The following is a 27,433-nucleotide window of genomic DNA, read 5'->3' as shown; positions in this document are numbered from 1 at the left end:
TAAATTTAAAAAGTAATTTTATATCATCGTCCAATATATCCGATATGATTTTAGTAATTATGTATTTATGGTGTATAATAGTTTTATATTATCATTTAATAAGAATTTGTTATCTTATTATGTAGACCTATTTTATATTTTTTCAAAAAATAACTATCATGTGTTTTATTTTTATTAGACTTCCATGTAAAACTAATTTATACACGAACAATGCACTTTTTTCTCTGTACTTTTTGTTTCATTTAAAGATAATATATTAAAAGAGAATAATTGATTATGTGTTAAATAAGTTTTATATGTAATTTACTTTTTAAAACATTTGAAAACAAAATTTACCAAACAAAAAGAAAAATTTACAAAACAAGTTTTTAATATCTAAAACAATTTTTGTTTGGGGATAAATTAGAACCACAACCCCATTTATTTTATTTGGAGATTTTAATTTTATATCATAAGAGTCCATTTTATAAATGAGTAATCATATCTTACCTAAGAGCCCCAACAAGTTTATTGGTAAAACATGGAATATTAATCTATATAACTTTAATTGATTAAATTTTTTTTTTTTTTTGCTAATAGGTTTATTTTGTTTATATCTATCCCTTTTCATTTTTAAAATAAACAATATTTTAATTTCTATTTTTTATGCAAACATACAATCTGACCCACAAACAGTGCCAACCCAACATTTTCATGAGGTCTAAAGTAATGCATCCATAAAAAAAATAGAGATATTTTTAATGTTAATATTTATAATATTTTATTTAAATTTTATCTTCATATATTTTATAAATATACAATATTTTAATTATGTCAATTGATGTATTTTTTTTTCATTTATGAGACATTTTACTTGATTTATATATTTTTTTTAAACCTAAAAATACATGACAATTAATAATTTTCTAAAGAGATCTAAATCCCTTGTTTTATCACTTTAAGCCTTAGCTACGTCCTACCCACAAATATATTAACGAATATATTTAGTCTGTACATTTTTGCAGACCAATCCATATATATATTGATGAACTAAATGAGCTAAACCCCGACACTAAAGAAAGAAAACCTCTAGAAAACGAAATACAAAAACATCTACAAATTTTAATAATCTACCAATAAAGCAATAGAAATAAAAGTAGGAGACACAAAAAATCTTAGCTGTAAATATATATATATATATATTACTGGATTAGCTGTATATTTGTTTTTGATGGGCCAGTCTGTGATTATGGCCCATATACTCAGCCTTGTACAAAATTGCATTTAGTGTTTCCTTTCAGATTCGATTCTGTCCATGAATTTTTTTTTTGGTTACTGTCCATGAATTTTTTTTTTGGTTACTGGGATGAATATTTGATTTTCCACCGACTACAAAAGTTATTTGTAGAATAGTATACACTCTCATAGAGTATATAGCTATATTTAAATAGACAATTTAAATATTTAAATTGGAAGAAAATTTATATTATCTAGGGTTTTTATTTTAATTGTTGTTTAGTTATATTTTTAAATTTTTTAGGTCTTTTATTTTATTACTCACTATTAGCACTATATATGTAGTTTTATTGAGACATTTATAATTATCAAATGAATGAAAATAATGTATTTTAATTTTTTAAATAGTTCTCTTGTTTCTTCCTTTCTAATTTAAAAAACTATAGTTTAGTTAAAATTAGTAGAAAATAGTCTATCACTCTTGGTCTCAAATAATATGTTAAGACAAAAAAATTGTACTTTATTTATTATCTGTCCACCATAAGAGTAATAAGAGAAATATTTTAAATGAGACTCATAGACTATATTTTGGCAAGACCAAAATTCAAACTTATAGTTTATAATTTAAAAGCTATAAGCTCTGTGTGGCAACAATATTTTATGAATTTATACCTTATAGTATTTTTTATATAAATTAATTCAAGTAATTTATAACTTATCATTTTTTTTTTCTAGTTTTACTTTTATTATTATTAGTAAAATTATTTTTTACTATTTATAGTTTAGGTTTAATTGCAGTTTTGGTCCATCTGAATCGCAAAAGTAGTTCTCTCTAGTTTTGGTCCCCAAACAAAATTTTAGTCTAAAACTTGATGAAATTTCAGTTTGTTGCGTTTATTTAAGTCACACAATGTCTTAAAATCTCGTGGTGCAATAATTATACTTGAAATTTATGATCATAAATGGTGTAGTGCAGCTTTAAAAAATGATACTTCATCAAATTTTGTACTAAAATTTTGTTTAGGGACCAAAACTGAGGAGAAATAAAATTAGGGGACTACTTTCGTGATTCAACTAAAATAAAGGGACCAAAACTGCAATTAAACCTGTAGTTTATTTATTATAATTTAAAATAAATATTTTAAAATTAAAATTTCAAAGTAAATAGTTTATTATAATTTTATAGTAATTAATATTTTAAATTTTATTTATTTATACATTAGATTGATAAATTTTTACTACTTTTAAATATTTTATATATTAATTAATAAAGTTTATTTTTAATTATTAATATCCTTTTATATTATTTTATATTTTAAATTAACTAAACTGTTAATTTTATCAAATACTTCAACTAATTTAACTCAATTGTTATCAACTATAAACTAATTTTACGATAAGAAACATAATGAGATTAATATTTTTGTGAGATGCATGAGTTCTTCGACAATTTTAGGCAATGGATGTGTAACTTACTCTTTTTGCATCATGTCCTTCTTTCTAGCTACTATGCACAAAAGCAAATATCATTTATTTTATATCAAAACATTAGTTATTGATTTTTTTATTTATTTTGAAAAATAGAAATGATCTTTACTCAATATAATAGTAGTCCTAACTAGTTAAGATTCTCTCAATTTTTTATTTTATTTTTTAAATAGAGATAATAGTCCTTCCGTCATAGTTAACAATATTTAAATAAAATTATATTTTATTGAACATATAAGTATGTTCCTCTACCTTTTTTTTTTTTTGACAAACATTATATTCTTTTACTTTAATATTTTATTTTTGAGGATTATAAAAAAGAAACAAATAAAAAAAAAAACATAAATTTGACGTCATATTTATCGAGTTAGGTTCATCTTTATTTCATTATCTCTAATTTCATTTTTTATTTATTTTTTAAATAGAGACAATCTCAACTCATATAGTGATGCTCTTCATATCCCTAAATTTTTAAAATAGAGATAATCTCAACTCGGATAGCCATGTTTTCCATATCTCTAATTTTACCTAAATAAATACACCCTAATGGCCTTACACATAATAAAGTAAAGTATTTTGATGTAGAAGTAGAATTCGAAAAATGAATAGAAGATTAAGAGTGACTTTGCATGACATAGTGTTTTTTTGACGAAATGCAATTTTTTTATGAGAATTCAAATCCTTTAATACAAAATACATTGTTTTGATAATAAATTTGGAAAACTTTTTAAAATGAGAGAATTTTATGAGGTAATTTGTCAAAATTAAATTAAAGAGAATTTCAAATACCACCTAAAATCTAAGAATTTCAATTTTTCTCATTACTTTATAACATACAAATCATGAAATGATTTCTATATAGTTTTTGCAAATTTACAATTTTAACCTAATATGTTTCAAAATTTGCTCCATATATTTTTTTATAAATTTATCGCTAAAATTTTTCAAAATTGTTCTATAGAATTTTGCAAAAATGTCCCTAACATTTCCAAAATTTTAATTTTGACACAAATTTTATTTTCATTTTTGCCCTAAAACTTTTGAAATTTATAAAAATTGCTCAATTTTTAAAGAACAATTCTTTCATCCAAACAACAAAATTTAAAAATAAAAGTAATTTAATTGAAACATTTGAATCAGCTAAAATTTTATTTTTTTTAGAATTTTCAATTACATCATCCAAACACGCTCTTAAAGTATTTTTTTTTCTCCTTAAAGATAACAACTTTTTAAAAAATTATACACATGGGGTGCACTTGCAAATAGAGGAGAGGTCTACAAATGGTTGCAATGTTGAGACCTGCTAGTTTTGCTTCTTGTGTTGTCATAAGCCCTTCTCCTAGTGATCATAGCATAATAGTGCTGCAATGATTACTCACTTTCACATTAATGCCTTTAATTTTTGTTATGGATTTGGAACGCAATTTGTTTCTAACACGTGAATCAAATTTAGCTGCGTTTTTTACAGTTTTTTTCTTCATAAAATAATTACTTTTGAAAAGTTTATGTTTGTTTGGTATAGTTTTTTTAAAAATAAAATTATTTAAAATAGAAACTGTTTTTAATAGTTTTTTTTAAAAAAATTCTATAACTTTTATAATTTTTTTTTTGAAAAAAATATTAATAATTAATTATTATATTAGTATTTTTACTCATTCATCCGAGTTTAAAATTAAATCATTCAACTCTTTAACTCTTAGCTCAAATACGATATCCTCACACCCAGTCTCGACATATCTTTACCTTAAGGATGTAAGTTTGTCCAACTTTATATTGCATATACTCTTAAGGTTTTAAAATGGAGAAAGAAGGCAACATACTTTCCTATGCAGCGACATAATTCAGTCCATTTTCTCATACATTGTTTCATTAGGTTTGTAAGAGATTGGAAATTACATACTTATATCAAATTTTCCGAGAAGAGTTTACGGTGTTTGATCAAATGAGAATCGCTCTTTGTGAAGAGGAGTTACATAACTATGTTAAGTTAAGTTGCACATGTGCTGATTGCCATACGTACATCAAATATTTGGATTCCAATTAATCAAAATGAAAGAAAGAGAAAACATGATGTAGATATAGGTCATTAGCCTAGTATTGTCTCTACTCTCTACACAACAAATGTGACATGAATTTCAATAATTATTTTTAATTAGTTTTGATTTTTCACACTACTTTTTACAATTACTTTGTTTCTCTCTTTTTTCCCCTTGTTTTCTTAACTGTATGTCTCCATAAGTTGATTTATTATAATATAAATAGTTTGTTTGTTTAAGATTTTTTTTAATAATCTTTTTATTGTTTTTTTTGTTATAACATTTTTAAAAAAGATTTTTAAAAATAAAGCTTTAAATAAAAAATTGATTTGCATAGTTTATTTTAAAATATGATTTTAAGTATTTTATCTATTTGAACAACTTTTTTTAATAATAAAATTTTAAAAAAATATTAAAATGAAAAGTTATTTTGAAAAACTTTTCATAAAAAATATTTTTGAAAGATACCCTTTTTAAAAATGTGATTTTTATTAAGTTAAAATATCTAATAATGAATATTTAAATTATTAAATATTAAAATTATTTTTTTAATTGATTAAAGTGAATTAAAAAATTTCTACTATTTTAAAGTAGATTTTCATAAAATTTATTCTTAAAAATATAAAATAAAAATTATTTTTTCAAAATTTTAAACAAACGTTTAGAAAATCTAATGTTGAAGTATCCGTATGGTGTGTGACGTGTCAAATAGATATTTATGTCTTTTAATTACTTAGTTAGAATTCTATCACTAATTAGTGTATGTAAAAAAAGAAGAAAAAAAAAGAAGTGCATGTAACAAAATATTTGATGAACAGTAACAAATCTGTAAATGAATATCAATTGTTACAGGAAATAAATCCTCAGAAAGTACCTTAATTTTATACAAAAAAAGTATAATGCTCAGGAAACAATTATGCAGTTATGCAATTGTTTTTGCTTGTCAGTTGTGACACTAACGGAACTAACTAACCAAACCCTTTACATTTGCGATAAAAAATAAAAAAAAAAAAAAAAAAAAAAAAAAAAAAAAAGGAAAAAAAAAAAAAAAAAAAAAAAAAAAAAAAGGCTTGAGTGATGTTACCGCATACCCAAAACTCTTTTTTCCATAAAAAAAATTGTACAATGACAAAGTTTTGAAAAGTTTTTCGGAATCATTATTACTTTTTGAAACAACTACCGACAATTTAATTTAAATTATTAAAAAACACATGTGAAATTTGAAAATTTAAGTAGAAAACAAAATTAATTCATTTTAAAATAGAAAAAATCTAATTTTATTATTATTTAATTATGAGGTTGAAATATCATTACAAAGAATGGATAAAGTTTTCTTATTTTATAAACAAAACATTTCAGTAGATACTAATTAAATCTCTCATGTTTATTCATTTTTATTTGATTTTAGTTTTCCGTAGTGTATTGAGGACTGATGAACAAAATTGGAGGGTGGATGAGCAAAATTGTGGTGCGGATGAGCATTTTCCAAACATTTTTTAAGAGATGAGATAAATATTGTTGTTAGTACTAGTGCAACCGACGTTTTGTTTATGATCACAAATCTATTTATGGTATGAGTGTAGCCTTTGAACTTTTTCAATAATCAAAATATCATTGCAAATTGCTCATCCCCCACTGTTACTTAGAGGCCTAATTTTTTTTCTTCAAATTACCCCTTAATGTATCTTAAACTCCAAGGTCCAAAAATGAACACTACTAGATTCACGTATCTAATAATAGTTTATGCAAATTATTTTCTACATAATTAAGTTTTAATTTGCGTTAAATGTTTGTGGTTAGTTATGGTTGAGCCTCTTGCTGAATTCAAACATGAGTCTGCACCAAATTTGAAACTTGAGCATGCACCTGAATCCAAATCGGAGCCTGAAGCTGAATTGAATCATGAGCCTGTACCTGACTTGAAACCAAAGGAAGCCACTTATTTGAAACTAAATATTGCAGAGCCAGCAGTGAGTGTTATTAATGTTGAGATAAACTTTATTGTTGATAATAAATATAGCTCTCTGGATTATTTGATTATTTGATTATTTGGGTTCATCGTGAGGTAGCTAAGTTAGGAATTAGGAATAGAAATCTCTCGATTAATCCATTCCCAAAAATAAAAAATTCTCTTTATTGATTATATGTCTCTTTTTATCTATTCATATATCAACAAAATTATGGATGTTGCATGTGAAGACAATTGTGAATTTCGTATTATTGTTGCACATCTTGATAAAAGTGAAAAAAATAATGCAATTGTTCGACGTGACATCACCATAGAGTTAATAAATGCAAGTCAGATTATGTCAATTAAATTTATCAAAGAAACTATGTATTATGGAAAGTTTTTTTAAAGGCATCTATAGAAAAATGGATGATGTCGCTGACAATCCAATTGAAGTACTAGACGAAGATGATGTCGCCGACCTTATAATAGATTAGATGAGATGTATATGAATATTAAACCACATTAGGATGCGATTAAATGTATATGTCAATTATGTTTATAATGAAATATATGACGTATTTTATTATATGATATTTAAACCAAATTTATATTTATGTATAAATGTTGTGTCATGTGACCTCAATACTATTTTTTTAATGTAAAATTAACTATCCAATGTGTGATTTCGGTGGTATACTAAAGTATTTTTCAAATTTAAATACCTATTAGATTCGTGCATTGATATGTAGAAATTCGAAAAAAAAAAGGCTTGAGTGATGTTACCGCATACCCAAAACTCTTTTTTCCATAAAAAAAATTGTACAATGACAAAGTTTTGAAAAGTTTTTCGGAATCATTATTACTTTTTGAAACAACTACCGACAATTTAATTTAAATTATTAAAAAACACATGTGAAATTTGAAAATTTAAGTAGAAAACAAAATTAATTCATTTTAAAATAGAAAAAATCTAATTTTATTATTATTTAATTATGAGGTTGAAATATCATTACAAAGAATGGATAAAGTTTTCTTATTTTATAAACAAAACATTTCAGTAGATACTAATTAAATCTCTCATGTTTATTCATTTTTATTTGATTTTAGTTTTCCGTAGTGTATTGAGGACTGATGAACAAAATTGGAGGGTGGATGAGCAAAATTGTGGTGCGGATGAGCATTTTCCAAACATTTTTTAAGAGATGAGATAAATATTGTTGTTAGTACTAGTGCAACCGACGTTTTGTTTATGATCACAAATCTATTTATGGTATGAGTGTAGCCTTTGAACTTTTTCAATAATCAAAATATCATTGCAAATTGCTCATCCCCCACTGTTACTTAGAGGCCTAATTTTTTTTCTTCAAATTACCCCTTAATGTATCTTAAACTCCAAGGTCCAAAAATGAACACTACTAGATTCACGTATCTAATAATAGTTTATGCAAATTATTTTCTACATAATTAAGTTTTAATTTGCGTTAAATGTTTGTGGTTAGTTATGGTTGAGCCTCTTGCTGAATTCAAACATGAGTCTGCACCAAATTTGAAACTTGAGCATGCACCTGAATCCAAATCGGAGCCTGAAGCTGAATTGAATCATGAGCCTGTACCTGACTTGAAACCAAAGGAAGCCACTTATTTGAAACTAAATATTGCAGAGCCAGCAGTGAGTGTTATTAATGTTGAGATAAACTTTATTGTTGATAATAAATATAGCTCTCTGGATTATTTGATTATTTGATTATTTGGGTTCATCGTGAGGTAGCTAAGTTAGGAATTAGGAATAGAAATCTCTCGATTAATCCATTCCCAAAAATAAAAAATTCTCTTTATTGATTATATGTCTCTTTTTATCTATTCATATATCAACAAAATTATGGATGTTGCATGTGAAGACAATTGTGAATTTCGTATTATTGTTGCACATCTTGATAAAAGTGAAAAAAATAATGCAATTGTTCGACGTGACATCACCATAGAGTTAATAAATGCAAGTCAGATTATGTCAATTAAATTTATCAAAGAAACTATGTATTATGGAAAGTTTTTTTAAAGGCATCTATAGAAAAATGGATGATGTCGCTGACAATCCAATTGAAGTACTAGACGAAGATGATGTCGCCGACCTTATAATAGATTAGATGAGATGTATATGAATATTAAACCACATTAGGATGCGATTAAATGTATATGTCAATTATGTTTATAATGAAATATATGACGTATTTTATTATATGATATTTAAACCAAATTTATATTTATGTATAAATGTTGTGTCATGTGACCTCAATACTATTTTTTTAATGTAAAATTAACTATCCAATGTGTGATTTCGGTGGTATACTAAAGTATTTTTCAAATTTAAATACCTATTAGATTCGTGCATTGATATGTAGAAATTCGATAAATTAACATACCGAATTGAAAGATTCGATAAGAGGTGTTTTCTAAAGATTTGTGAGAAAGTTGAGGGTATCTCCCAATATTAGTTTCTAAAAAATAAAAAAATAAAAACACAGTTGGGTTGAAATGAATTATAGTTATTCCTCACTCAATATTGAATTTTGATACTATCGTGATGATCTACACATTTAATTAAGATTAGATTTAATTAGCAAATAACTAAGTTTTATTTGCATTTTTACTCATTAGCTTAATATTATTTTAATAAAAATTACTTTTTAGTGAAATCACTGTTTTAGTCCTTTAATTTATGTTTTGATTTCACTTTAGTCCTCTCATTTTTTTTGTGTGTGTGTGTTTGGGTTCTTTAATTATACTTTTGTTAGTTAATTTAGTTATTTTTGTTAATTTCTATCCAAAAATATGTTAAACTTTTTCATCTCACTCATCTTCAAACTCACAAATCCATAAATTTGTCATCTCCTTCAATCTAAAAAACAAGAAAATTCATCAAATTATGATGTTCAAACCCATAAACTATCAAATCAATAACTTACAAATTCATTCGGATCTATAACATTTCAAATTGAAAAAAAATAAAAATCCCCAAATCTATTATTCTTCTCTAGAAAACCCCCTTGTGAATCACCAAGTTCATTCTTTAATTTTTTTTTTAAATAAAAATTGATAAATTATCATCTTCATCACATACGTTACCATCTTCATACATCAAACTAAAAATTTAATCGCTCTTTCAATCCAAAAATTCAGATTTTTTTTATCAAACCCATAATCTTCAAACTCAACCTCAAATCAAAAAAATTCATCAAACCCAAAACAAAGAGATGACATCAAATCATTGGTGACATAAAATTCAAAGACAACCTTAAAATAAAAAGAATACATAAGCCAAGCATACATACATGAAAACACATTTGAAACATGATCTAATGTGATAATAGCATTATGCAGGTACAAACACTAATCTATCTAAAGTCAAAGACCAATAAAAAAATATAAAAAGCTTAAATACAAACACGTCGGATTCGTAAAATTGAAAGAAATTCCAAAGACAATCTTAAAGCGATATGAATTATGTAATTGAGAAACAAATATGAGATTGGTGAAGAACATTGAGTCATAAGCTTGATATATTTTCAGATTTTTAAATTGAAATTAATAATAGATTTATAATTTTATGAATTAGAAAATGAACAAAATAAATCAAATTACAAAAATTAACGTTTTCTTTATCAAAATTAACGAAACTGACCAACTTAATTAATAAAAATATAAATATAAAATTAAAACAGAAAAAAATAATTAAATAATTAAAATAATATCAGAAAATAAACTAAGAAACTAAAACAATGATCCAGTATTTTTTTGTTTTAAATTTCTTAACATCTAGATTTGTTTTAAACAAAAAGACACATAAAACAGTGCAAGTATTTATAGGAAAAAATGTGCAATTTGGATACAGTGTGTGTGCGTGTGGGGATAGAGTTGGGAAGAAAACTGAGAGAGGAAACATTGAATGGCGCTACTGCGTCTGTACCCAACCACCACTCTTCCTCGTCTTGCTTCAACTTTCTCCGTTAGAACCAAATTCGTGGTTCGGAGCAGTAACCTTCAACTTCAAATGCAACCCAATCACTCACGCAAGGTTCTTATTTCTCTATTTCTTTCACTCTTTTCAATTTCTTCATTCATACCCCAATAACAATTACTCAACTTTCATAATAACATCTCAAAGGGTATATCAAAATGTGATTTTTTCTTTTTCTTTATCGAAAACTTTCCAGTTAGTTCTGGAAGTGAAGGAGAAGCTTGAAAAAGAACACCATAGCCTTCCCATTGGTAGAAATGGTAGGGATGATGAAGATATGATACTATGGTTTCTGAAAGATCGCAAATTTTCTGTTGATGAAGCTATTTCTAAGTTGACTAAAGCCATTGTATCCTTCTTCTCTTAATTATATATGATCATTAATTTTTCAATTTATTTATTGATTTAGAAAATGGTAAATTAGTCATCCAATCATCAAAACTTTATTCAGCTTAATCCCTGATGTTATAATAGTCATGAACAATTTTGACATTAAGTTGAATCTTTTAAATACTTTTATGATAGTAAGTTGTATCTTTCATAAACTATTACTATGAATTGAGATTTGAGTTTTTGCCTGAGTCGGGGATCAAAGTGCCTGCGTCTTACACTTTCAAGAACTAAAATAGTGTTTTTTACCCTTTAGAAAATTAGAATATGCTTTGTTGAGGAGGTGGAACTGAAAAATAAGTGAAATTTGTATTTATTTTGTATTTTTACTTTCTTATGTTATTATATTCATGTTAAATTGCTTTTAAATTAAAAAATGTCAACCTTTTTCAGTTTCCAATTTTCACCTACTCAACCAACTCCATGTTTACAAATTTTATGTACTTGTTAATTTCCATTCTACTTTATTAGAAATGGCGTCAAGATTTTGAGGTGTCTAAATTGACTGAAGAATCTGTTAAAGATGTTGCTCAAACCGGAAAAGCATATGTACATGACTTTCTAGATATCAATGACCGACCTGTGCTTGTGGTGGTAGCAGCAAAGCATTTTCCTAAAGTAAGTTTAGAAGACTAGAAGTTTTAGTAGTTAATATTTCAACACATTATTTTACTTTATATTATTCCTTTTTTAATGTTCTCTTAGAGAAAATATCCCGAAGAGCGCTTAGATAAGATGACAAGAGTCTTTTCTAGCTTAACCAAGGTATCGGGTTCAAACCCAAACTTGGACATGCAACATTGTTAAAACTCTTAGGAAGAGTTTCCCGTCCATTTGGGTCTCACAAGCCTTGAGAGATTAGTCTCTGTAGTTGCGTGCAGAGGATACCCGGTTTACACCAAAAAATCCAAAGAGAATATAAATGCTGTTAAATGCATGAAACCAAAACTTTCTCTGAAGTATGGTTTTTCAATTTTCTGTAGGGTAATTATTTATAATTTATGATTTCTCCTTGGCACTCTGATTAGTAACAACATGTCTATCATTCTTCACTTCTTTCTACTCTCCTTGTTTTACCTTGTCCATTGTTTCTTCTAGACCTTCATTATTTGCAATTGACACTTGCATTCCGTGTCATAGATCTTAAATTTGAGGAATGAGACCGCCTAATTTTGCATAGTTATGTCACAGGCGCAGGACCCCGCAGACGATGAGAGGTTATGTGTTTTCTTAATCGAGAAGGCATTGAGTAAGCTTCCAACTGGGAAAGAACAGATACTTGGAATATTTGATCTAAGAGGTTTTGGTACAGAAAATGCTGATCTGAAATACTTGACATTCTTGGTATGTTTTTTTTACTATCTGCTAATGTCCTTAGTTGAGAAGTTCACAGTGGCATCACCTAACTTGACTTGTGTTCATGAACTACATTACCTTGCTAGAAATAAATGGTTCAAAGAGCATCATAAAGTCTAATACATTTCTTTATTTTTGGCAGTTTGATGTGTTCTATTATTACTATCCCAAGCGATTGTCTCAAGTATTATTTGTGGACTCTCCTTTTGTGTTTAAGCCAATTTGGCAGCTCATCAAGCCATTGTTAAAATCATATGCTTCTCTGGTAAGTGTTAGCACACATTTTAAATGTTCATTTTTTATTATATAAGAAAAAAAAAGCTATTCTTCCCTTTGTAATGAAATGTAGCTAATATATGCCTGATTTGTTTTTTTATCTATTGCACCTGAATCATGTACACTTTCTCTCTACCATTATATTTGTCTTTTGCCCTATTAATCATGGCGAGAATGCTCAAGATATTGGGGTTGTTAAGATGGTTTTATTGTTTGATTAATAAGTTACTCATGATCAGTAGCTCATTAACCACTTGAGTAGTTGACTCACTTTTTGAAGTGATACAAAATTAAAAGATTATTTTCAGCACTGTTTGGCATGACTGCCCCATTGTCATTTTGTTCATACTTTTACAGGTAAGGTTTTGCTCTGCAGAAACTGTCAGGAAGGAATATTTTACAGACAAAACTTTGCCACCAGACTTCAGAAATTGAAAGTTACTTTTGGAAGATATGAAAAATTGCAGCAAAATTTACAGAGCTACTATTGTTTACCATTTATCTTGGACTTTCAAAGACCAATATGTGGATCTGACAACAGCAACTCACCATATATTTACTAGGAAAAAGTAGTTTCTTGCTTTTAAAAACTCATGAGAATTCTGAGAGGAGTTATGCTGGAGAGAAGGGAATTATATAGTGAGTTGAGATTGAAATCAGCTCCTTTTAAGAGTAATATTATATAAAGGAAATACTGAAGATACAAATTCATATACCTGGAAGACACAGGTTTTGTTTATGCTATCCGATCCCGAGGAGCAAGAGTGCATTTTCAGTTTATTGGTTTTTGTTTTGTGCATTTTCATCTTATACTTTGAACAAAATCTCTTGTATAAGTGGTACAAAATGGAATTTGAAATACATATGATATTTCTTTATCCTTAAATCATTCCAGTGCTGCAAATACAAGATTTGACTGTTATTATGATTGTGATGAGTACTCAGCAAAATTCAATTTCTCTTGTTAATGAGTATTACAGTATTCAATAGTAGTTCATGAGAATACATAATCGCTGCATTAAGTTGACACTTGACACTAATTGAAATTAGTTTATGACACTGATTGAAATTTGGTTTATGAAAATGCTAAATATGTTTAAAAAAAATATTGCTTTTAGTTCTTCAGTAATAACAAGATTGTCTGTTTGTCCTCAATTATGCTCATGGACATGGTCTTATATTTTCACTATTTAGCAATCAGGATCACATGTTTTCCAATTTTACTTTCTCCACAATTCTGCATCACAGTTGCACCTATTTAACAAAAATTCTCTATTCAAATTAAACAAAAGGACATTCACCAGATACAATGTCTCTCATAAAAATTGCTGACATAAATTAATCAGGACATCTTCCAACTTTTCTGAGCAAACCAAATAAATACTAGATCACATGGCTGATTCGTAGAAAGGAAGGTGAAGTGAAAAAGTGGAATTACCAGCAGATTAAAGTGAAAACGACAATGTGTTTGTAAGGGGATGACCAACATTTGCATTATATTTGTAAAATGTGAACTTATGAATCAAGATAAGACAGTCAGTATTTTAAACTCGATAATTGGTATTTAAAAAAATTAAAAATTTCACATTTGTGGGGGATATCATTTGAGAGTAAGCAACGTGGTCAACAACTATCATTTGAGACCAAAACATAGTACTAATACAAGCGAAGAATAGAAAGAGCGTGGAGAGGGGAGAATGGGAAAAGCACGGAGCGCGGCGATGTGTTTGATTATTATTATGGCTATTATTTGCTGTGCAACTGCCACTGAATCCCCACAGTACACCATCATCCACTCCGAATCCGAATTTGAGATCAGACTCTATGAAAGCTCCGTCTGGATGTCCGCTCCCGCCATAGACATCTCCTTCGAGAAAGCCACATGGAACGGCTTCCACAGGCTATTCCAATTCACACAATGTGCCAATCTCAATTTCTCACGAATTCGAATGACTTCTCCAGTATTAACTACCATGGTACCGGAAACCGGACCCCTTGGATCCCAAGGCTATTATGTTAGTCTGTATTTGCCGGTCAAGTTCCAAGATAATCCACCGGTTCCGCTTCCGGAACTGAATATCAAACCCTATGATTTCGATAGCCACTGTGTTGCTGTGAGAAAGTTCTCGGGATTTGCTAAGGATGAGAGGATTGTGAAAGAGGCGGAGAAGCTGGATAGGAGTTTGAGTAGATCTCCGTGGGGTGAGTCAAAGAGTCAACGTGGTTATTCGATTGCACAGTATAATACTCCTTTTAGGATTGTTAAGCGTAAAAATGAGGTTTGGGTTGATATTCATGCCCCTGAATTTGGATGTCAGTTAGTTGGGGTTGCAGCATATTGATCATTGATGAAGGATAGCTGTTCTAAATGATTTCAGCATAAATGATTACTCCCTGTTGTTCTGTATATATGTTTATGTTTATAATTTTATATATTTTGAAGCATATATGTAACAGGATGTCATTGCTAATAATGTCAAAAGAGATGAACCTTTGTTGCTTCAAAAATTATCTGATTCATTATCATGAAATCTACAGAAAATATATTTTTCTCTCTAATCAGAAGGCTTAAGTTCATTGTCTTATATCTTATTCCATACAACATTGCTTTAAAATTTAAAAGCTAACTCTAACTAGTCTAATTAGTAAGGAGTCGGGAGCCAGTGAAAGCTATCGCCCACTGTCACAGGATCCACCAGCAGGCCAACAAAATCAAGAAAAGAAAAACTACGACTGAAGTAAATATCATATTAAGGAAACAAGAATGTTTTTAGTGTTTATACCCTGACAGATTTCATTTAAAAAAAAAAAAACCCCTTCTTTCTTTATATTTGATGTTCACAAACAGAGAAAGTTACTAATATTGTGCGTTATGATTCAAAGGACAAAAATCGATAGTATGACTAGACACATTTTCAACTTCTCAAGCCTTATATACTTAAGTTCAGAACCCACCGTACGTCTTGGATGACATTAAAGTACTAAAAAATTTTGCTTCAAAATTATATCAATTCAAAATGCACATTATGTTTTCTGGGCAAAAATAAAACAGCGGCAGCAAACGCATAAAAACTCTCAAGCATTTTTTACTGATATTTGAAGAGAAGACACCAAAAACTTTTTTTAAAAAAAAAAAGCTAGTTTCGTAATGGCATATGGTTTAAAAAAATTGAGTATACCTATATAATATCATTGGTTTCTAAAATCTTCAGTATCATGTCCTTTCAAAATGAGTATAGGATGGCAAAGGAAAGATACAAGTATGCTGAAATATTATTTAGCTCGATGTCTTGTTTGAGTATAGGATGGCAAAGATAAGCCAGGAGCAGAAGCCCTTCTGCTTGGCATAGGTAACTTGATTTGACTACAATAAACAATCAATAAGAGCAACAGAAGGACAGCAAAGAGAGAAGTTGAAGAAGATAAGACCTTCACATTCTTTAAAGTTGAAATTATAGTATGTGATTTGTGGCTTGAAATATTTAACCATTCAAATTTCCCTTCAACCAATGCAGCTCCTAATGTCCAGGACACATCACCAGGACCAAATTCCATTTCTATGTCACCAAGACATAGACCATAGTCAATCAATGATGCCATATAAGCCACCCGGAAACAAAATTGTCCAGCATAATTTGGATTTTCTGAAATACTGCTCAAACCAGCCCATAAATCTGAACATATTTGCTTGCCTGACTCCCAAATCATTGTTAAATTGGCTCTTGGCCTCAAATTTAGCTTATTGTAGACAAAAAAGAAACCAGATAAAGCATGAAATCGCTTTGTTGGGTGAGCAACAGCTGTTGAATTAAGTACACCGGTGCCTGCAAAGAATATAATGAAACAGAGTAAGAGTCAATTTGAATAAACTTGTTAGCAAGTAGTAATCAACATGTTCCCATAAATATATGTGTAGGAAATGACTATCACCATGTCTATTACAAGGCAGAAAATTTTATTTCCGGGTACAAAAGATTTCCACAAACATTCTGTGAATTTCAGTCCCAAGAGGGGGATGGGAAAGTTGATTCCTATGATATCAAAATAAAATTTTGTGAAGTTTCCTTTTTATCCCAATAACTTCCTCTGCATTGAACTTCTATAAAAGATTCCTAAGAATGTTATAAATCAACCTAACATTTTTTTTAAATGCCTTGGAATAGCATTCTCATCAGAATGTTTCCAGGGAATGTCATTCCAAGGAATGCATTCATAAAACCTGAAACAAAACCACCTTTGATGATTGTTCGACGGAAAGTTTTGGAGAATGGTTCAGATGTTGAGTCGAGGAGAAGATGAAAAGAACTAACTATAGCCACCAGACATAAAACAAAGTAACAAACTGCACATTGCTTATTTAGATGAGTGATGATCCAACATTTGCTCAGCAGAAATCAAGATTAGAAATTTCAATCAACATGTGTTTTTCATACTAATAGATGCTAGGAGAAAAAAAAAATACAAACAAATAATTATTCACTTACCAATGCCAGAAAATAAACTTGTTTGGCAATTTGCACCAACTGCCTGATGTGACACTTGGGAATCACTCAAGTTCATAGCAGCAGCAATAGCTATTTCTCTGCATTGTTCCCAATTCGGTTTCCCAACAAGACTTAGAGAATGAAGTTCGGTTTTCTGGAGTTGGTTATGATTTTTTTGGTCAGTGGCATCAAATCCAGAGGTATAATTTTGTACAAAAGTAGACATCAGACAAGGATGTCTGAGTTCAGATGCACCTCTACTTCTTTCTACACTCTGATTATTTCTGAGCATAACAACAGTCCTATCAAACGCTTCATTTAATCCAAATGCAGGCAACGAATACGCCACAATCCTATGTTCAAATGACCCGAAGTCTGGTCTCATCACGTGCTCATTGTCCCCAGTAACACGATCTATCTCCACCACAATCTGCAACGACGAGCCACCCAAATCAACAAGTCCCAAAGTGGGCGACCCAGAATGATCATCAAAGCTACCCATTTTGTAATTCAAAGCCACCCAACCATAATAAGCTTCCTCCCTCCCACTCAAAACCCTTATCCACCTCATATCAAACATAAAAGAGTGATCTTTCACAACAGCTTCAACATCCTTCAAAACCCGAAAAGCATCATCCTTCGGAATCCTCCTCAGTCCAGCAGTAGCCAGAACAAAAATAGGCGTTTCACGGTGCATTTCACGCGGCACTAAACTTTCTGCCCATACAATCAAAGGCTCCAAAGCTTGTCTTACACCTAAAGAATCATTAACATATTTGTCTAACCCGGGTTCGGTTTGCATACAGTGATATTGACAAGAGGTTTTCCAAAGTGAACTCTTTTTGGTTATTACATTGTTATTACTATCAGGATATGAATGTAGCAAAATTGGTAAATTTGTCTTACCTACAACACTCCCAAGCATCCACTCATAAACATTAACACGTGTCCCTGTGCTTCCACAGTCTATAACAACAGTGTAATACGACGACGCATTTGGTTTCCGACTATAAGATTCAAGATAGAATCCCAGAAACAACAGCATCGCAATGAAAAAAACTGCGACAATTTTAAACAACCATTTATGTTTGGTGACGAATCGTTTGTCTTTGGAAGGGGATTTGGGAACTTCCATTAGAGAAACGAATTAATTGGAGTCAACCCCTTTATTATCAGAACAGCGAGTTTGATTGCTTGCAACATTTACTAGCTATATATCTCTCTGTATGTAGCTTATAGAATACTGTAGGAAATGAATTTACCTGAGAGAGAAGACTTAGACTGCAACTTGCACTGCAGAACCGAAAAATGGATAAAGAAGAAGCAGGTGCTACTTTGATCATAATCCGCGATAATCTGGTTGATACAGAACTCGTGAAGGACCCAGCAACAGATCGGGGTTGAGGATGGGAGAATGCAAATTTCAAGTATTTTCCTTCTCTTGGGAATTCTACTATTTCACATCTTCAATGCCAATTTTTTTTTAACAAAATTAAAAGCTTTGTTAAAAAATAAAATTAAAAGTTTATATGATCGTGTGTTTTTACATGTAAAAATAAAATTATTGTGTTTTAAAAAAGAATTATATTTTGGATGGTCACGAACTATTTAATTTTCTTTTAAATGGATTTCTAAATTAAAAAAAAAATTATAATTAAATTACAAGTTTCTCGATAGTTAAAAATCATTTCTTTAAATTTAAAAATCGAAAATTGAATCTTTTAATATTTAAATAATTTGTAATTATATTTCTAAATTGAAAGATATAATTATAAATTATTTAAAACGTTAAGAATTTAATTATAAATTCTTTTAAAATTTAAAAATGAATGATTATAAATTGTTTTAAAGTAATATTTTAAGAAACGAAATGTACATAAGTTGATTGTTTAAGTAATTTAATTGTGATTTTATCTTATTTTGTAGTTTAAAATATTCAAATCATAACTTAAAAGCTTAGCTGATTTAGCATTTGATTTAGTTTTTTTAAACATAAGAAATTTTAATTAAATTTTTTATTTTAATTATTTAATTACAAACTATTGATAAAATTAGAGATTTTTTAAGTTCATTATTCTATTTTAACAATCTTAAATATACTTTCAAAATAGCTAATTTTTTTTTCATGTTTGAGCATTGTTGATCAACTATAAAGAGTATAAATAGTATTTGGATATAAAGATTATTCGATGACTTTTATATTGAAATTGAAATTTAAAAGAAAAAGAAGATAAACAATTAATTTTCATTTTAAATTAAAAATATTTATACAATCACGAGTGAAATATTATAAATTATTATTATATTATTCCTTCAATTTTTTAAAACATTAATATATTTTAACACACTTATATTTATTCTTTTAAAATTGTTTACTCTAAATTTCGACTATCATATGGTGGTTGGATTGGAGGAGAAGAAAGAAGAGAAAAATATGAATGTAATTCATTTTTTTTATTCAATTATTTAATAAGAGAATAGAAAAATATCTCTATAACCAATTTTAACTCCCATCTAAAAATAAAGAGATTTAGAGAAAAAAAATATTTGTTTAACTTATAATTTTACTTATTCTATTAACTAAAATCAATCAACTTTATTGAACTAAATTCTTTTTCGTTCTATGGTATATATTAAAACTATTATCTTTTGTATCATTGAACCGAATTCTCTCATTTTTTAAAAATTACTTTCTTCTACTTCGTTCAACCAAATAGACTAAACTTTTACCCAGGAAAAATAGACTAGTTTTTGTTTTCTTGCTAAGACTAAACTTTTACTATCTATTATTTTTATTTTTATTATTGAATTGAATAAATTAATTCTTAGGCTAGACGTAGACTCTTCAAGCTCACCAAGAAAAAAGGCCAGGCTCTTGAATACAAGCTTATTATTTCAGCGGTGGATCATCACCCCCTTTTCCCCACGTTGACAAGACAAGTATATCCCTAGAGTTCGTACAAGTACAATAATACCCTTACAGTAACGCTCACATTGGTTCCAGCTCCGCAGTTTCAGCATTCTAGCACACACGCTTCCGCACCTGATAAAATTCTTCGCGTGATTTACCATTCACTCCTTGGCGCGGCTCCTTCTACCAACTGCGTACGAATCAAAAAACACAACAAAAAACAAAGCCGCGAAATAGTTTACAGAAAAAAAAAAGAGAAACATAAGAAAAAAAAAAAAGATGAAGATCACGGCTCTGTTGGTGCTTAAATCCACGGGTGATGGTTCTGAATCGGTGATTCTCTCGAACGCTTCCGATGTGAGCCACTTCGGTTACTTTCAACGCTCCAGCGTCAAAGAATTCATCGTTTTCGTAGGTCGTACCGTAGCCAATCGCACTCCTCAGGGTCAGCGTCAATCCGTCCAGCACGAAGGTTTAATTTCTTAATTTTCCTTCAGATTCTCACATCTTAGGGTTTCATGTATAATTTCCCCCTCTCTAATTATCAATTTCGGAAGTTAAATTACGTGGATCACGCTTTTTGAGTTTATGGATTTTTGTTTCTCGCTGATCTGTCTGGATCGGGCTCCTACCTAGTTCATACTTTTCCTGGATTTTAATCGTTTCTAGGTTGAGTTAACCTTTTATTATTTTTATCCGTGTTGTCAATTAGCGGTAAAGCGTACCAAAATTTGAACAAATCACTATTATTTTGCATTAAGCTCCTCAGTATAAGGTGTTGTGAAATAAGAGCTATTGCTGCACTATAACATTGTCTCTATGCAGTTGAATTTGAACAAACTGCTATCCGCAATTGACAACACTAATTTTGAATACTTCTTTTGGGGAAAGGGGGACAAAATAAAGCATTTGAAACTTGTAGTAGAAAATCATAATTGGTTTGATATGTGATCATGTGTTTTTGTTTTTATATCAGGTGATTGTTAATTTTGGAGAGAGGGGTGTTAGACTGTTAGGTCTTTTTTTTATCAAAATTGTTAGTGAAAATCTTTTTAACTTTGCTGTTTCCTTTGTAGAGTACAAGGTGCATGCCTACAACAGAAATGGCCTTTGTGCAGTGGGATTTATGGATGATCACTATCCAATTCGGAGTGCGTTTTCTCTTCTAAACCAGGTCAGAGTGAGGGTAGTGTGTTTCGGTTTAATGTTGTTATATTTATTATTTCCAGCACATTATGTTATAATTATATCAATGCCTTCCTATTTCTACATGATATATATATATATGGCAAAATTTAATTTATGTATTTTTAGTTACTTGCTTTGTCAGTCCATTTTGAATGGAATCGTCCAGTTAGAGGCATTTCAAATTTAGGCGTTCGAGTATTTCTTGATGCGAGTAGTCGGCCCATTTTGTCTTGCAGTGAAAATTAGAAGATAATGCTTATGAGGGAGGGGTATACAATAATGTTTATTAGGAGTTGGGTGAAAATTAGGACGATAATGTTTGTGTGGGAGGGGTATATGATAATTAGACAGTTTAATGAATATGTATTGACAGTTTAATGAATATGTCCATTTTTACGATGTCGGGACATGGTCATTAAACTTTGATAATTATGTGTTTTGTATTGCTGAGGATATTTTAATAATGTATTTAAGTGGGCCCATCTGACTTGGCTGCACAATTTTTGAATACCGAGTTTAAGATCATAAAAATTATGTCTTATTAGTTATTTAATTTATGGGGATCCCGCTGAGACTTGCTGTCTTTGTTTTTCATTTTGTCACGGTTTACTGTCTTGATATTATACTAACCTTGATCATGACATCATGTTTCACTTCCCAGTGAACATACTCAGATGGTAACTGTCAAATCAATGATGACTGCTTTTTAGATTTTAATTGCACAGTTGAGGGTCTAGGTTTTAGGTTTTGGTTCTATAACTCCTATCTACTACCAATATGAATATTTTGTATTAATTCCAAATCCAATAAAATCACAAAAAATAATTGGTTTGGCAAGAATGACATGTACTGCCTAATTAGCATAGCATTATAGATGTTTTTCCTGTGTGCCTTGGCCATCATATGTTATATATCCCTGGTTGGCTGGTTGGACATTATAATTCATATCCTTCAATTTTGGCAACAACAATCTCGTGTCTGAACATCTGTTTCCCTCCACTTGTCTTTATATATCGATGCAACTTTGCCTATGCCCAGTATTGATCTGCACCATGACTAATTGATTAGCTCCTGTAAGCCCTCCAAAGGTCAAATATCTTGTTTTTAGTGAGAGTTTTATGTCTATCGAGTGAGTGTTTGCAAGGTTAAGTTTCTTTCTGTTTGGGTGGTGGATAAGAATAGATGTTAGTTATATCAGATGGAATGCTTCTGACACGTGTTACTTTATTGTTTTAATAGATGGTAATCAAATATTATGTCTTGCAGGTTCTGGATGAATATCAAAAAAGTTTTGGCGAATCATGGAGAAGTGCTCAGGAAGACAGTACTCAATCATGGCCCTATTTAAATGAAGCTCTCATGAAATTCCAGGCATGTAAATACCTTTTCTTCATTATATTGGCTTCAGCTAGGGGAGTTGTTGCTTTTTTTTATTAAAGAAGTGTATAATGTTTAAAATTGTGTCAAAGAAGTTTTCTTCTTTCTGCTAACCTTTCACATGATGACTTTTGACTCAAACCCCTTTTTGTATGTTCCTATCATATCTTCAGGACCCAGCTGAAGCCGACAAGTTGTTGAGAATCCAGAGGGAGTTGGACGAAACAAAGATCATCCTTGTAAGTGTTAAGCATGCACGACCTTATATTGCAAAGTAGCATATGGGTTCCCTGCATTTTTTGTCGTCTAAATTTACTTTTCTTTAGTTAGACATTTTTGTCACACAGTTATTCAATTCTTAACCTAACAGTGATATGTTTGGTAATTTTCTAAATGAAATTTTTGCTTGTTTGAGATTCCACACTGGTTTCCAAATAGATATAGCTTTAGATGAAAATGCCAGTGTTATGCAAGTCAAGCATCACTCTAACAGAACCAAATATGATGTACTATTGCAAATGTATTTTTTCTTAGCATCATGATGTGATTTTGTAGATTTTAATAATGTCTCTCAGCTGGTTAGCAATCATTCAGTTGCTGTTGTTATTGTTGTTGTTATTTTTATTATTATTTTTGAAATATGTTTGTGTTTCATATTAATGTACATTTACTTGTTAAACATAATTTGGTAAACGTTTTTTAGTAATTTTATGTGGGTGAGTGGGCTTTCTCATTTCTTCTTCTCTCTATTGGCTTGTTTTGGTTCTCTCCATGGTTTTCTGGTGTGTAGATTTCTACCAACCACTTCACAGTTCACAAACAAATGATGAAGTGTTTATCCATGATTGACTTTATTATTTTCTCTCACCATATGATGATTTTCTGTTGCGAACAGCACAAAACCATTGATAGTGTGCTTGCACGAGGGGAGAAGCTGGACAGTTTAGTCGAGAAGAGTTCTGATCTGAGTGCAGCGTCACAGGTAAATAATAGAGCTCCTGTTTTACAACTTTGCCTGTGGGATTTTTGCATGAATGCATGCATACACACATTCAGACATCTTTTATTTGTCTGGCTCTTCTTATTTTTTGTTATTAAAGCTTTGGTGTATGTGGCTATGGCATTCATCAAGTGTGTATGATGAAAATTGCATTTCGTTCCTGTGATTAATGTTTTTGCTGGTTAGTTTTTTGGCAATGCTTTTATTTTAGTGATCACAGGAAATACATTATATGAAGAAACGCGCAGTATGCAAATTTAGGAGTTCTTTCATTTTTCTTAATAGACTCTGTGCTATCTGTCTTTCTGAGCTATCTACATCAGAATGAACTTTCACAGGCTGCTAGTAAAACTAAAATATTACCTCCAAGGATATGGTGTTATAAATATTGCCCAAAAGTCACGAGTCTGCGTTCTTGTTTTTAAACTAATTGTCTTGTGAGGATTGAGGTATACTGATAAGATTATTTCCTATCTAAACAAGGGAGAATGTAATGATAGTGAAAACTGGAAGAACAGTGCAATAGTTGTAAAAGCAAATGCTCCCAGCCAAGGTGAACGTTCACCTTTGGATCCAAGCTACAAGCTCAAAATGAGAAGAATACTACCAGCTCTCGTTGAACTTCCCTATCATAAACAGACTTCAGAGCTGTTGCCTCTCTCCTCTAAACTAACTTTCCCTCCAATTTGTTGTATACTTGTTAATTCCACTCTTAAAAGGGAGTAATGGCCCACATCGACCAAAAATTAGAATCTTGTTGGGCTCCTTCATATTACTAATAGACTCCAGAAACCTACCTGAGAAGTATCTCAGAATGCAGTGCTGCAAAGGACTTGGCAAAGCTCAATTTTGCTGAACGATTCTCTTCAGTTGAGCCATTGCTCCTTCAACGTCAACTCTTAATTCTACAGCAGCAACTCCTAATTTTTCAGAGTGAAATCAATAGCAACTACACAAGTGTCTAATGTGTATTCTAACGAAACCTCCTTCCACCCGACTCTCAACGAAAGCACCAATTGATAAGAATAATTCCTACATAAACAAGGGAGATATTATTACTGAAAACATGAAAAACAGTGCAGAAAATGTAATAGCAAATGCCCCTAGGTGAACGAACACCGATTGTGATTACCCCCTACAAGCCGAAAATGAAAAGAACACACCATCTGTCTCTGAACTTCCCTATTATAAACAGACTTTAGATCTCTAACTAACTCTCCCTCCATTTGGATGTGTAGATGTTAATTCCTCTCCAAAAAGGGAGTACGGGTCCACATAAGCAGAGCATTAATGTCTTGTTGTGCCCCTTGCTATTTGCCAATAGAGTCCAGGAATGTACCATGTAGGCAAATATTGGCTAAACGCTTTTCACTTTTCAATGCACACTAAGTTTGGTCCCTTTTTCACAAGTTAATGCACTTGTCTCGTAATTTGATCTTTTAAAAAAATCTGTTGAGTTTTTAAAAATGGACCAATCACATAGTGTGTTGAAGAGTATGTTAAAAAATGCATTGTTAGCATTCTTGATTGCCTTATTTGTGTATTAATTTTTTTTCAAGTTGTAGTATGTAGTTGTGTTTATAGAATTATTATAAAATGAAAGAACCACATCGAGGCTCTTCACAGCAATGAACATTGACTCGAACAATGTTGAACATTCTTACGAATTTATCTTAACTTAGTCAAGGCTATTTTTGAATGAAATTTTGCTTCATTACTTAAGTATAATCATTTGCCACTATGAAATACTGAACAAAAATCGAAATTCTATAGGTTCTTCATGTGTTCCTTGCTTTATTGCCTTTGGTTGGACTATGAGGCTGTCTATCATTATTTATGCATCTAATGATCTCAAACTTTTCCTTTTCAATATCTATTTCGGTATTTAATTACATATAAAACTTAGGTCATGTTCTTTACTAAAAATAGGCTAAAACAGCCACCAACTACTTTCCATTTTTTTTGGGAAAATCTTTTTAAATAGTGTTTTCACTTAGTATTTTTGCATGTTATTAGTGAGAAACATGACAAACTTGACCTAATAAGTAACTTTGACTAAGTTCTATCCTTAAATTATTTCAGTTTTGGTTGCTAAATCACTGACTCCATTTATTGTGCGAAGAAGTGTGGTTTATTTTGAATACCATATTTGGTTGCATATCATGAAGAGTAATTTGAGATAAATATGAATTGAAATTTATTTCCCACTTACTTTGCTGAGCTGACACAAGAATATGATTGCTGGCGTTTGAAACAGATGTTCTATAAACAAGCGAAAAAAACCAATCAGTGCTGTTCAATACTGTAAGCTTTAAAGACCATCAGTATCCTGGGAGCTCGTCTGAATCCTGTTCGGACGTTGATGCTGTTGGATGGGGTGAAAATAGCTTCATATGTCTATATCACTCTCCATTGTTTGCTTTGTGAAATTCTGTAATGTTCCTGATACATGTATTGCAGACGGGAACCAAATACTGGCCAAAGGGTCTTACCGTGTTGCCAAATTAACATTCTCATTTACCTTGCTTGTGATGCTTATACTATGATAATTTATAGTGGTTTGCATATATTATTGTTTTGGTGAAGCCATTCAGCGTTAATATGTAGTGGGATATTGTCAATGTGCTCATCCATCATGCTATCTGCTATAATTATAAGCTTTTTTTTTTCTTTTTTTTTTTTAATTTCATCCTATATCTAAACAAGATGCTTCTTCTGTCGAAAGAAAACATGGAGGATCCCACTTGGTTCTGCGCCCTGAAGGACGAATCTTGTCATCTATGGTTGTTGATTGATTTTTAAAAACATTTAGGCTAATGTTTGAGACATTTCAAAACAAAAACAATATTCTAGGTAAATGACTAAAATAGTTATAAAATAGATGATTGGTGAAATAATTATAGATTTTTTTCTATAGATTTATCAGTTTTTACTACTGCTCCACCATGCAAAAGATAACCAAACATGCTTAGATATTTCTGTCAGATTTTACGGTTGACGAAAATGAATTTAGTATAACGTTTTAAAAGATAAAGACAAGTAAATTTATTAATGAATAAATCATAAAATCAATGATAAAAATATAACAGAATATTAAAAGTGTATTTTCTAACTTTATTGTTATTATTATCATGTTTTTGTTACAATCATCAGGTCATTTTTGTTCACACTTCTCATATGATATTTTACTATTATGTTATATTACATATTATTTTTAAAAATAATTTTACATTTTCTAAAAATACCTCCTTTTCTTATTATCGAAAATGTTATAAAATGTATGTACATTTACTACACCAACTTCAAAGTGAGAATCATTTTAAATTTTTTTTTTTTGTTTATATTCATAGGTCTCTTAATATTTTTAAGAGAAATATGACTATGCACTTGTAAACCAATTTTACACAGGATTGTAGCTGTCATCACATATTAAGTACTCAATCAATCATTTATGTTTCGTACGTTCATTAAATAAATGATTTATATAATTTAAAATAATTTATTTATTTTAATTTAAAATAAATAAATCAACTAAATAAATAAATAATATAACAGATTAATAAATAATTTCTTTATTATAATTTATAAATAATTTAAAATAATTTATTAAAATTAAAAATAAATAAAATATCTAAATAAAAAATATAACAAATTAATAAATAATTTATTTATTATAATTTAAAATTATTTAAAAGTTAAAATAATTTATTACAATTTAAAATAAATAAAATATCTAAATTAAAAAA

At 29.6% G+C, this 27,433-nt stretch overlaps 4 protein-coding genes across 6 annotated transcripts; 3 read left to right on the top strand and 1 right to left on the bottom strand.

Annotated features, from left to right (window-relative positions):
• The first annotated feature begins 10,569 nt into the window (after nt 1–10,569).
• Nucleotides 10,570–13,655, top strand: LOC101501538 (uncharacterized). Of its 3 annotated transcripts, none has more exons than XM_027336462.2 (6): nt 10,572–10,762; nt 10,902–11,054; nt 11,567–11,713; nt 12,287–12,439; nt 12,594–12,716; nt 13,104–13,655. In XM_027336462.2, the coding sequence occupies exons 1-6, from the start codon at nt 10,634–10,636 to the stop codon at nt 13,182–13,184; spliced, it is 786 nt and encodes a 261-aa protein (XP_027192263.1). In that variant the 5' UTR covers nt 10,572–10,633; the 3' UTR covers nt 13,185–13,655. The 3 variants fall into 3 exon arrangements, with proteins under 3 accessions (XP_027192264.1, XP_027192263.1, XP_004508888.1); XM_004508831.4 differs by having other exon boundaries at nt 13,085–13,655; XM_027336463.2 differs by lacking the exon at nt 10,902–11,054 and having other exon boundaries at nt 10,570–10,762.
• A 658-nt stretch (nt 13,656–14,313) lies between these two features.
• On the top strand, nt 14,314–15,286 carry LOC101501227 (uncharacterized). The gene has a single exon (XM_004508830.4). The coding sequence runs from the start codon at nt 14,425–14,427 to the stop codon at nt 15,067–15,069; it is 645 nt and encodes a 214-aa protein (XP_004508887.1). The 5' UTR covers nt 14,314–14,424; the 3' UTR covers nt 15,070–15,286.
• Nucleotides 15,287–15,982: 696 nt separating this feature from the next.
• LOC101500898 (probable apyrase 7) lies at nt 15,983–18,498 on the bottom strand. The gene is made up of 2 exons (XM_004508829.4): nt 17,212–18,498; nt 15,983–16,551 (listed from the first exon to the last, which is right to left on the bottom strand). The coding sequence occupies exons 1-2, from the start codon at nt 18,344–18,346 to the stop codon at nt 16,001–16,003; spliced, it is 1,686 nt and encodes a 561-aa protein (XP_004508886.1). The 5' UTR covers nt 18,347–18,498; the 3' UTR covers nt 15,983–16,000.
• A 1,560-nt stretch (nt 18,499–20,058) lies between these two features.
• LOC101500385 (VAMP-like protein YKT61) lies at nt 20,059–26,272 on the top strand. Its single transcript, XM_004508828.4, has 6 exons — nt 20,059–20,594; nt 21,199–21,296; nt 22,577–22,681; nt 22,861–22,926; nt 23,583–23,669; nt 25,945–26,272. The coding sequence occupies exons 1-6, from the start codon at nt 20,402–20,404 to the stop codon at nt 25,993–25,995; spliced, it is 600 nt and encodes a 199-aa protein (XP_004508885.1). The 5' UTR covers nt 20,059–20,401; the 3' UTR covers nt 25,996–26,272.
• The last annotated feature ends 1,161 nt before the right edge of the window (nt 26,273–27,433 follow it).

This window comes from Cicer arietinum, chromosome 7 (genome assembly GCF_000331145.2).
Source record: "Cicer arietinum cultivar CDC Frontier isolate Library 1 chromosome 7, Cicar.CDCFrontier_v2.0, whole genome shotgun sequence".
NCBI lineage: Eukaryota > Viridiplantae > Streptophyta > Magnoliopsida > Fabales > Fabaceae > Cicer > Cicer arietinum.
This window is presented reverse-complemented; position numbering and strand designations above follow the sequence as displayed.